This window comes from Channa argus, chromosome 19, assembly GCF_033026475.1.
Source record: "Channa argus isolate prfri chromosome 19, Channa argus male v1.0, whole genome shotgun sequence".
Lineage (NCBI taxonomy): Eukaryota > Metazoa > Chordata > Actinopteri > Anabantiformes > Channidae > Channa > Channa argus.
Window position 1 is genome coordinate 20,910,309 of NC_090215.1, and position 12,490 is coordinate 20,922,798.

Here is a 12,490-nt window from a genome sequence, read left to right on the forward strand (position 1 = left end):
AGTAAAGTTTTAACTAGAAATGTCTCAAACTTATTAAATGGTAAATAGTCTGCACTTGTATAGCGCTTTTCTACCTGTTGGCACTCAAAGCGCTTTACACTGCTTCTTATTCACCCATTCACACTCACAATCACACTCACACTCACTCATACACCGGTGGGGGAGCTGCTATGCAGCTGGCCAACACTCACCGGGAGCAACTAAGTTGGGGTTCAGTGTCTTGCTCAAGGACACTTCGACACGTGACTGGATGAGGCGGGGATATAACCAACAACTGTGAGATTGGTGGACAACCGCTCTACCTTCCTACGCCACAGTCGCCCGCAATTATAATAATTCAGTTTTGTAATTGAGGCCCCCAGTGAGACTTACAGGAGAAATTATTTGCTTTCAATAAATTGATCTTATTAATACTCACCTGAAGTTTACCAACCAAAAGTGCTCGTGAGGAAATAACCACACATGTTTGTGTGTTTTCACAAAACCTCTGTTTTCTTCTTGACACTGTGTGTGAGAAACAGTGAATGTTGAAGCCTTGTTGATAGTCGTTGGGATTAGTTAGTTAACACAGGTCAAACTGTCTAAAGCTTCTGGTTGGCCTCACTGTTCCAATACTTTTCATTAGCCACACATCCTACAACCTCTGTGGTTGTTGTATGTATCCAGGGTGGAGATGTCACAGAACATAATTCAATTCAATTCAATTTCATTCAACTTTATTTATATAGCGCCAATTCACAACAAAGTCATCTCAGGGCACTTTACAGAATAAGGTCAAGATTATAAAGATGTATAGAGAGAACACAACAATTCCCCCTGGAGCAAGCCATAGGCAACAGTGGAGAGGAAAAACTCCTTTTAACGGAAGAAACCTCCAGCAGAACCAGGCTCAGGGTGGACGGCCATCTGCCTCGACCGGTTGGGGTGAGTGGAAAGTGAAAAGAGAAAAGAACAGAGCAACAAAACATGGGGCAGATTGGTAGGACCAGTAGCTGCACGCTGGAAGACTCACAGCTTCAAACACAGGGACACCTGCAGAAAGGGACAGAGAGAGGGGGACAGAGAAGGACAAACACAACTACGGGAGAAAACACACAGAGTTAATGACATACAGTGGGGACAATTGTGGGGTGAGAGGAGAGGAGAGAGGGACAAGAGGAGGAAAGGAGCTCAGTGCATTGGGGGATGGGTCCCCCAGCAGTCTAAGCCTATGGCAGCATAACTATAACTAACTATATGCTTTATTAAAGAGGAAGGTTTTAAGCCTAGACTTAAAAGTAGAGAGGGTGTCTGCTTCCCGAATCTGAACTGGGAGCTGGTTCCACAAGAGAGGAGCTTGATAGCTAAAGGCTCTACCTCATTCTACATATGGAAATTCTGGGAACCACAATTAGGCCTGCATTCTGAGAGCGAAGTGGTCTACTGGGATGATATGGTGCTATGAGATCTTCTATATATGATGGAGCCTGACCATTCAGAGCTTTATATGTAAGAAGCAGGGTTTTAAATTCTATTCTAGATTTAATGGGAAGCCAATGGAGAGAAGCTAGTGAAGGTGAAATATGAAAGTAGGGAATTACAGTAGTCCAACCTAGAGGTAACAAATGCATGGACCAGTTTTTCAGCATGACTTTGAGACAGGATGCTCCTAATTTTGGCAATGTTCCGTAGGTGGAAGAAGGCTGTTCTAGAGATTTGTTTTATATGTAAGTTAAAGGACAGATCCTGGTCCAAAATAACTCCAAGGTTCCTTGCAGTAGCACTGGAGGCCAGACTTATGCCATCTAGAGTAACAATATGGTTGGACATCATATTTCTGAGATTTTTGGGCCCAAATACTATGACTTTAGTTTTGTCTGAGTTTAGAAGTAATAAATTGTGGGACATCCAGGCCTTTATGTCTTGTAGGCTTGAAGCTTTATTAACTGATTATTTTCCTCTGGTTCCATAGATAAATATAGTTGGGTATCATCAGCATAACAGTGGAAATTTATGGAGTGTTTTCTAATAATGTTGCCTAAAGGAGACATATATAAAGTAAAAAGTATTGGTCCTAACACAGAGCCTTGTGGAACTCCATAGCTAACCTTTGTGTGCATGGAGGATTCATCATTAACATGAACAAATGAGATCATGAAATCTATCAGACAGATAGGATTTAAACCAACCTAGTGCAGTTCCTTTAATCCCAATTTCATGTTCCAGTCTCTGTAATAAAATGTTATGATCAATGGTATCAAATGCAGCACTAAGATCTAACAGAACAAGTATAGAGATGAGTCCAGTATCTGAGGCCATGAGAAGATTGTTGGTGACTTTTACCAGTGCTGTTTCTGTACTATGATGAACTCTAAATCCTGACTGAAAGTCTTCATACAAATTATTCCTATGAAGGTGATCACATAATTATTTTGCATCTACTTTTTCCAATATTTTAGAAATAAAGGGGAGATTAGATATTGGTCTGTAATTGGCTAAAACACCTGGGTCAAGACAGGGTTTTTTAAGTAGTGGTTTAATTACAGCTACCTTATAGGCCTGTGGTACATAGCCTGTTTCTAAAGATAGATTGATGATATCTTATATGAATGTATCTATTAAGGGTAAAGCTTCCTTGAGCAGTCTAGTTGGAATAGGGTCTAGCAGACAGGTTGTTGGTTTAGATGAGGTAATAATTGAAGTTAGCTCAGAGAGATCTATGGGTAAAAAGCAGTCTAACAGGGATTGGGGCCTTATCGATGACTCTAGCACTGCTGTACATGAAGATCTATCTGTAATATTTGGGGGGAGGATCTGGTGAATTCTTTCTCTAATAGCTACAATTGTATTCATAAAATAAGTCATGAAGTCATTGCTGCTCAGAGTCAAGGGAATAGTAGGCTCAACAGAACTATGGCTCTTAGTCAGCCTGGCTAAAGCGCTGAACAGGAACCGGGGGTTGTTCTTGTTTTCTTCTATTAATGATGAATAATATGCTGTTCTGGCATCACTGAGAGCTTTTTTGTACATTTTTAAACTATTTTTCCAGGCTAAATGAGATTTTTCTAACTTTCTGGAACGCCACTTCCTTTCTAACTTTCGTGTTTCCTGTTTTAAGTTGCGTGTTTGTGAACTATACCATGGAGATCGCCTCTTCTGGTTTACTGCCTTCTTTTTTAGAGGGGCAACACTATCGAGTATTGTACGTAGTGAGGCTGCAGAATTGTCAACAAGATAATCTACTTGTGCAGGAGTAACATTAAGGAGACTACTTTCCATGGTATTAACATATGGTGAAGCAAATGATGAAGAAATAATTTCTTTAAATTTGTTGACAGCTTTTTCACTTAAGCATCTGCTATAGTGGAATTTTTCCCTAACTGCTATATAGTCCGTTATTGTAAATTCAAATGTTATTAAAAAATGGTCAGACAGAAGAGAGTTGTGAGGAAATATGGTTAAATTAACCGTTTCAATTTCATACGTAAGGACAAGGTCTAACGTGTGACTAAAACAGTGAGTGGGTTTATTTACATTTTGGGAAAAACCAATTGAATCTAATAATGAATTAAACGCAGTGCTCAGACAGTTACTGTCAGCATCTACATGAATGTTAAAGTCACCCACTATAATGACTTTATCTGTACTAAGCACTAAATCAGCTAGAAAATCAGAAAATTCTATCAAAAACTCTGAATAAGGGACTGGAGGACGGTACACGATAACAAATAATAGTGGTTTTTGAGTTTTCCAGTTTGGGTGTGAAAGGCTAAGAGTAAGGCTCTCAAATGAGTTATAACTATGTTTAGGTCTAGGGTTTATTGATAAGCTAGAATGGAAGATTGCTGCAACTCCTCCACTTCGGCCTGTGCTTCTAGGAACATGATAATTAATATGACTTGGGGGGGTTGACTCATTTAGACTGACATATTCTTCCTGCTGCAACCAAGTTTCAGTGAGACAAAATAAATCGAATTGATGATCGCTTATTAAGTCATTTACTAACAGAGATTTAGAAGAGAGAGATCTGATATTTAATAATCCACATTTAATAGTTTTGGGGTTTTGTTCTGTAAGAGGAGTAGTCTTAACTTTTATTAGGTTATTATGATTAACTCCTCTTGTTGTCATATTTACTTTATGTAATTTAGGTCGGGGAACAGACACAGTCTCTATAGGTATGTGGGAGTTGTGGGGGGGTGACGGTTGTAAGGACACTGCAGAGAGACGTGTAGGACTGGATCTCTGCATCCTAGGCTCAACTCTGGATTGTCATACTTTTGGTTGTCTAATAAAACCAGCCATATTTCTGGATAAGAAAGCTGCACCATCTAAAGTAGGATGGATGCCATCTCTCCTAATCAGCCTAGGTTTTCCCCAAAAACGTTTCCAATTGTCTATGTAGCCCACATGTTTGCTGGACACCACTCCGACATTGTTTTTGCAAAGTTACACACCGATTCAACATTCATTGTAGTGACCTCCGATTTGCGTAATCGGGCGTCATTAACTACCACGTGAATAATAATATTACTGTATTTACGTTTATCCTTAGCCAGGAGTTTCAAATATGATTCAACGTCGCCCGCTCTGTCCCCAGGGAGGCATTTGACTACGGCCGCTGGAGTCTCTAACTTCACGTTTCTGACTATGGAGCTGCCAATTACCAGAGTCGGTTTCTCAGCGGGTGTGTCGCTGAGTGGGGAAAATCGGTTAGAAACGTGAACCGACTGGTGGTGAACCTCGGGCGTCTGTTTAGCATTAGATCTCTTACAAACTGTCACCCAGCCGGACTGGCTTCCCGGCTGCTCGGGAACTGCCGGGGGACAGCTAGCAGGGGCTACGCTAGGTCGGCCCGCACCAGCTACCGGGGCCTGAGTAGCTGCGTTGTCCATAGTCTACTGTCTGTAGAAAGGACGACAAAGCTCCTTGTAGTGATGTTTTTTGGCAGCGCTAACAGGAGCAGAGCACATTAGGCAAGTGGTCTTAAAGTTTTGGCTCATGAGTGAATAAACGTTAGGCTGCTGTGTCTTCTGTTATGACACCTCCCTTTGTGTTGCTCCTGGCTGCATTTCCTCTGCAGAAGACTGCAGACATGAAGGGTCGTCCTCCTAATGTGGTGACACCTGTGCAGGCTCCAGCTGAAGTTAGAGGAGCCTGCTGTCAATCATTTTCTGTCTGTGTCTCCTAGGAAACACATCTCCAGGTTATGGTTTGTTTTTTGTTTCCTTCCTTGACAACATGCACAAACACTGCTGTTTCACTGCAAACACTGCTGAGAGTCCCACAACACACACCACACACTCCATGAATGATGCTGTCGTCTTTGTTGGTTTGATTCTTTTCAGCATTTAATTGTGTTGTTTCTCCTTTTGTCACGAGCTTTGAGTCAGTTTGTGTTACTTCGGGTTGTGTTACAATAAAAACTGGCCTGAAGTCCATCAAAACATAAGAAATATTTAAAATAAGCAGAGAAGATCCAGATCCACTGCAGATCCTCTGCAGATCCTCTGTCAGTCACTGCTGGATGAAGCTCTCCTCTCCACTCTACCTCCCAGTAACATGGTCCAGTCAGAGCCTCTCTGCACACAACATGCTGCTGCTGCTGCAACATCTGGATCATCAGGACACAGACAGATCATCACTTTCACCTGTAGAGAGAATGAGAGAGAACAGAGGAGATCAATGATGTTTCCAGAGACTCACTTCATCATCTGTCAGTCAGCAGAGGTTCTGGTCTGTACAAAGACCACATGGTTACTAAATGTAACCATGTGAGGACCACTGTCTCTATACATGTTGTGAGGCTGTCAGCTGGAATCCAGCTTTATTTCCTGTCCACATGAAGACAACAACAACAGTCGTCTTCACATCAACTCCAACACATGATCACCACAAGCTTCTGGCTGATCTGATTCTGGTTGACTGTTCTCTCTGTCTCTGTCTCTCTGTCCAATCCTGAAGCCTGTCCCCATTCTCCTCTCACAGCTTCACTGAGGAAAGCAGCCACTGAGAAGGTTGGAGCTTTACAGGAAAAACTGGATCTTTGCTTTGATACTAACTGGGTTTAGTACAATACTGCTGAAAGTAGCATGGACTGACTCCAACCCTCTACTGACCTCAGAGTCTCCAGTTTACAGCGTGGACTCTCCACAAGATCAGACAGAAGCTTCACTGCTGAATCCTGCAGATCATTGTCACTCAGGTCCAGTTGTCTCAGATGGGAGGGGTTGGACTTCAGAGCTGAGACCAGAGAATCACAGCTGATCTCTGACAAACTGCTGTCACTCAATCTGAATAAAGAATCAAAGATGTGGATCAAATCATTAGTAACAATCAGATTTGTCCTAATCAATGGTGTTAGAGTGACTTTGTCCTTGTGTTATTGTGGATCATCAGAATTTCAGCCTTAACAGACATCATCCAAATGTCAGCACAACATTCATGTCAGCACTGAGTCAGAACATTTATACTTTATAATATAAAAAATCAGACATGTTGGAGCAAAAGACTGAATATCATAACTTTCTTTTATCTTCTCTTTTTATTAAATCTATGTCTAATCTGATGTAAAATGTAAATTATTTAACAAACAAACAGCATAAATTCAATATTTGTACTATTTACGCAGCATCTTTGGCAAAAAAACTTTTCAAATCCATGGGCCATCCCTGTCAACCACCCTCAGGACAAGTTTAATCAAACTGTAGGAAAAACACTGCTCAGTTCCCTCTGAGTTATTGTAGACATCAGACATGTTGAATTAAAAAAATAAAAACTACTTACTTAACTTGTTTGTTAAGTTTAATTCATAGTCTGATCTTATTCTTAACAAATGTCTACAATGAAAAAGACAAAAATGACCAGTATTGAAATAAATAATCAGCCTCCTCCTGAATCCTCTTTGTAACTGGATCAGATGTTGGATGTTCTCTTCTCTGATCCTAAATGGAACCTAGTACCTTTCTGTACAAACATGTCTGCAGTGTCACATTTCTGCTCCTGGTTACTGGTTGTGTCTCTACACAAAGTGACATCATTGTCTGACAGGAAGCATCATGCACAGGTTCAAGTGTCACCTGCTGATGGAGACAAATCAGACGCTACTAAAGACATGAAGAGTTCATTTGCAAAAACTGACTGTGTTCAATTTTACTTATTAAATATCCTTTAACATAAACCAGCAGGTAAATTGTGAACAATTACAACAAAATCCACCATGAACTGGTTCATTCCAAGGTCAAAGCGACCAAACCACCAAATTCCTGATCATGTCCTCAGCAGTGGAATTTAAAGAGCTGCTACAAAGGTTCACTGTAACTCTGATTCATACTGAGATGACATTCAGCCTTTGGTTTTTCTCAACAACACTAACAAAACTATTTGACACTTTTTCACTTGAACTTTGATTTATCTGACAAAAGCACAAAGAAAAGATTTTTCACTGTATTTTGTAAATTGAAGCTCATTGAGAAAAGACAAAATAAGAGTAAAAAGTGAAGAAAAGTCCGACGGTTGTGGATGTTTCCAGAATGAGCAGGATTGGCTCAAAGGCTCAGTCTCTACAATCAAACATGGCTCGTGGCTCAGCACTTTGACAATTCTGTCATCAAGGTGAAAAATGCAAGTTTGCAAAGAACTGAGCTCTTTCACCATCTCCACAACATCACAGTGGGAAAAGACAAACTTAGAAACTAATGAACCAAACCAAAACTGAACATTCACTTATGGATTTAAGATGGAAAACTGACCTCAGACTTTCCAGGAGACAGTTTGGATTCTTCAGTCCAGAACAAATCCGCTTCACTCCTGAATCCTGCAGCTTGTTCCAGCTCAGGTCCAGTTCTCTCAGATGGGAGGTGCTGGACTTCAGAGCTGAAGCCACAACTTCACAGTGAGTCTCTGAGAGTCCACAGTCAGAAAGTCTGTGATCACAGATAATGAGAAATAATATGAATATTTAATTTTTAAGTATAATTAAAGATCAATTATAAAGTTTATATTTTCTCTGTTTTGATCATAAAGCAGAATGAGATGGAGGCAGCAGCTAAATGATCTGAACTCATCCTCTGTAACACTTTTCTACATTATGGAGACACATACACACACACACACACACACAAACACACACACACACACACACACACACACACTCCTGGGTTAATCAGCTCCTCTTCTCCACATGTCCTAAATCAACACACAAAATCCAACTGAACAGTTGTGATGAAGTATCTCCATCAATGCTGAGCTGCTGCTGCCACCAAGGCAATGAGGCTCAGTGTCTCGATATAAAACATGATACCATCAAATGAAAGATGATATGTTGAACCTTCATCTGTGATCTTTTCATCTTAAAACCAAATGTCTTTAGTTTACAAAAAAGATCAATTTGACTTGTTGTTCCAACATCTTTTATGTGTGTTAAGTGTGTTTGATCACATCTGGACTTACTGAGCCTTTCTGCAGTTCCTCACAACTGGGATCAGTCTCCGTCGTCCCTCCTCTGATGTGTTGTACTTGTTCAGGTCCAACTCATCCAGAACCTCCTCTGACATCTGTAGCATGTAGGCCAGAGCTGAGCAGTGGATCACAGAGAATGTCTCTGATCTGTTCTTTGACTTCAGGAACTCTTGGATCTCTCTCAGATCATGTCAGTCAGGGTCTTGGGCAGCTCTCCTCTCTGCTCTGTGGTCAGCATGTGCTCCAGAACTGTAGCAGTGATCCAGCAGAAGACTGGGATGTGACACATGATGTGGAGGCTCCTGGATGTCTTGATGTGGGAGATGATTCTGCTGGACAGCTCTTCATCACTGAACCTCCTCCTGAAGTACTCCTCCTTCTGGGCGTCAGTGAAGCCTCGTACTTCTGTTACCCTGTCCACACATGTAGGAGGGATCTGATTGGCTGCTGCAGGTCTGGAAGTTATCCAGACCAGAGCCGAGGGAAGCAGATTCCCCTTGATGAGGTTTGTCAACAGCACGTCGACTGATGACTTCTGTGTGACATCAGACACAACCTCACTGTTGTTGAAATCCAGTGAACGTCTGCTTTCATCCAGGCCGTCAAAGATGAACAAAAGTTTACAGACAGCCAGCTGCTCTGCTGTGACCTTCTGTAATGTTGGATGGAAAACATGGAGCAGCGTGAGAAGACTGTACTGCTCATCTTTTATCAAGTTCAGCTCCCTGAACGAGAGCAGAACCAGCACACTGACATCTTGGTTTTCCAAGTCCTCTGCCCAGTCCAGACTGAACTTCTGCACTGAGAAGGTTTTTCCAACACCAGCGACGCCGTTGGTCAGAACCACTCTGATGTGTCTCTGTTGGTCAGGTAAGACTTTAAAGATGTCGTGGACCTTGATTGGAGTGTCATGGAGGGTCTTCATCTTGGAAGCTGTCTCAAGCTGCCTCACCTCATGTTGGGTATTAACCTCTTCACTCTGTCCCTCTGTGATGTAGAGTTCAGTGTAGATCCTGTTGAGGAGGGTTCCACTTCCTGTTTCATCACTTCCTTCAGTCACACATTCACATCTCCTCCTCAGACTGATCTTATGTTCATCTAAAACCTCCTGGAGACCAACATCTGATTAAAGATCAGAAACTATGTGAGAATGAAGAAACAGAATCTGGTTTGTTCTGTGTGTTACCAAAAAAAAAACAAAGATGTTTAAGAATCTGATATTTATAATAATAACACAAAATATTAATATAATTAAGTAATAATAAACAGCTTTTTAATATGTTATAAAAACAATCACTGAAGAAAACAAAGAAAGTCAGTGAAGTGTTTCAGAATATCTCACATTAAAAAGTGCTTAGTCTTACTTTGTACAGTTATGGATCTTTTTCCACACTGGGGACAGGAGGAGTCTCCTGATGAACCAGACTGGTCCCAGTATGAGGTGATGCACTGACTGCAGAACCAGTGTCCACAGCTGGTAGAGACTGGATCCTTCAGGACGTCCTGACACAAAGCACAGCAGGACAGCTGCTCCTCCACAGAAACATGAGTCCTCTTCCTGTTTCTGTGGACATGAACATGTTTTCTGTGACATATTACAGTAGTGGGGTCTGAAAACCAGCTCGTATGCAGCTCTTTCTATACAAGTTTTTCTCCAGTAAAACTTTGTGGGACATTTGTGTTCAAACTTGAAAACCTCTTTGACTTTTCTATAAAGAGATAAAAAGGAAAATAACAGGTCGTTATCATCAGTGGCTGCTTCAGTCATATCACACTGTACTGGTCCATTAAACAGACTCCATCTACAGTCAGGAGACATAAGAGGATGGACTGATGGATCAAACTGTATTACAGACACAACTCAGAGAGACATAAATAGAAAACACATTACTTTATCTGTGTTGTTGAATAAGAGGTTTTCAGTTGAGCACAGAGCATCTTTTCATTAGTTTCTGTCTTTATCCTCTGTTACCGTTTCTGCTGGAGTCTCCACCTTCTTCTGTCCAATAAAACACTGCTGCAGATCTGAAATTTTCATCAGTGCTGTTTTATTAAAATTTAACCTGAACCAAACAGTTCTTTATTAAATCAGGACAGACATGATGTGACTGAGTCTTTAGACACAACAGAAACTAACAGGTTAGTTTTACTTTAGAGTCACAGTTCAGTTACAGCACAAACTGTCCCCTAATGTCTCTGGATCTAAGGGTCCAGGTTCATTCCACAAGTCTGTAGGTCTGTCTGTGGACCAGTCTCTCTTCAGATTCACCTGGAGACTCTTTGTCTACAGACCCAGTATGTTACACATCAGTAGAACCTTCAAACTGAGGCTATGTCCACACGTCTCTACACATCTTTGTCTTTCTGTCCAGACTCAAATGTTGGTCTCCTCCTAAACCTGAGCTTTTCCAAAAACAGCCTTTAGAGTGTTAATGCTGCTCCATCAGTGACCAAACAGCAGCAGCAGCAACATTTCACTTTGACTTCACCGTCCAAGTAAAGAAGCTGCATTGTCTTTATTCCTGATACTGTTCTGATAGTTCTGATAAACCAACATGTTGCACAAACAGAAATATCAAGTGTTTGTTCTCTTTTCTGTGTCTTGCTGCTCATCAGACCTCCTCACATGTGCATTAAGAGAATTACATGTTTTAGTGTTTTAATGAGTAAACTGCAGATAAACACCTGGTGCAGACAAACTTGGACCAAATAAAATCTGATTTAGAGTTTAACTGGGTTAATGTGGACTGAATATATCATGAGCCACACAGAGGAACTGTGTGAAACACAACATGCTGTGATACAGGTTTTAAACATTGCTGAACAAGTAATGATCTTTTTTGTTACTGCTGTTACAGCTGATAGAGCTGCTGAACCTAATAAAAATTATTATAAGGTTGGAAGAGACGGAAGATGGAAAAAGACAAATATTTTATTTTTCAGTTTACAGCAGAAACTGTCTCTTACTTTGTGTCTGAGGGTCCAGGTTCAGGACTGAAGTTTGGAGGTCTGTCTTTGGACTGGTCACTCTTCACAAACAGACAGCTGGGTCCTGCAGACTCTGGTCTCTGTCTGAGAGGTAAAGCAGTAACTTTAGACACACAGCATCACAAACCCAGTCATTAATATTTATCATTTATTTGGTTTGTTCCACTATTAAAAAGCTGAATATTCATAAGAAATCAGATTTTTCTTTAACCAGGTTTCAAATAAAACACTGAGCCTGAAAAACTTTAATGTGATCTGAAAACAAGTAGAAGATACATAGAAAATAGAAAAAGAACAAATATTTTCTTTTCCTCTTCACTGAATCTTCTTCCTCTCAGTTTACAGAAGAAACTGTGTCTTACTTTGTGTCTGAGCGTCCAGGTCCATCACTGAAGTTTGGAGGTCTGTCTTTGGAACGGTCACTCTTCACAGACAGACAGTTGTGTCCTGCAGACTCTGCTCTGTCCTCTTCCTCTTCCTCTTCTGTCCTCTTCTGGACGTCAGTCAGTCTGAAAGATAAAACAGTTCCACTGACGGTGAGACCAGAACAAGAACCAGGACAAACACTGAGAAACCAGGAAGTGAAACACACACTGTAATAAAAGCTGACTGTCAGTTTTATTAGAATCTTTGCTCCATTTCTTGGTTAAATGTATTTGTAATTTTTATTATTCAGCCAATCAGGACTTTGTGTTCACAGATTAGTAAACTGTTCACTTCCTAAAACGTCGAGAACAGGAAGTTCTACATATTACGTCATCAATGTCTCTTTATGTGAACAGCAGTGGACAGTGTGTGTTGTGTCCTCTAAAGTCCACAGGGACAAACGGACTCAGAGACTTTGACAGTAAAATAAGAAGAATGTTGGATTAACACTCACTCTGTCTCACAGTTCACTTTTCTTCCTCCTGCTGCGTCCAAACAAAATAGAGTCAGTGAACTTACAGTTGCTCCTCCTCCTCTGTGTTTACAGGAAATCACGTGTTTCTCCCTCTGTGTTCTTCTCTGTATGCTCGTTCTCGCGGACTTGTGAAACGTCATCAGTCGAGCAGACTTGTGTACA

General features: G+C 41.0%; 2 protein-coding genes across 4 annotated transcripts in view; both read right to left on the minus strand.

Annotated features, from left to right (window-relative positions):
* The window catches only part of LOC137104398 (NACHT, LRR and PYD domains-containing protein 12-like), a 58,478-nt gene extending 45,995 nt beyond the window's left edge, over nt 1–12,483 (minus strand). For all 3 annotated transcript variants that reach the window (XM_067485525.1, XM_067485526.1, XM_067485524.1), the window contains exons 1-4: nt 12,308–12,483; nt 11,790–11,936; nt 11,407–11,511; nt 9,804–10,024 (exon numbers count right to left, since the gene is read on the minus strand). In XM_067485525.1, coding sequence (XP_067341626.1) covers nt 9,804–10,024; nt 11,407–11,511; nt 11,790–11,936; nt 12,308–12,468 — 634 coding nt within the window. In that variant the 5' untranslated portion in view covers nt 12,469–12,483. The remainder of the gene's footprint in view (nt 1–9,803; nt 10,025–11,406; nt 11,512–11,789; nt 11,937–12,307) is intronic.
* Nucleotides 8,472–9,583, minus strand: LOC137104442 (protein NLRC3-like). Its single transcript, XM_067485629.1, has one exon. It carries the CDS (start codon nt 9,362–9,364, stop codon nt 8,621–8,623), a length of 744 nt encoding a protein of 247 aa, XP_067341730.1. The 5' UTR covers nt 9,365–9,583; the 3' UTR covers nt 8,472–8,620.
* Nucleotides 12,484–12,490: the final 7 nt, after the last annotated feature.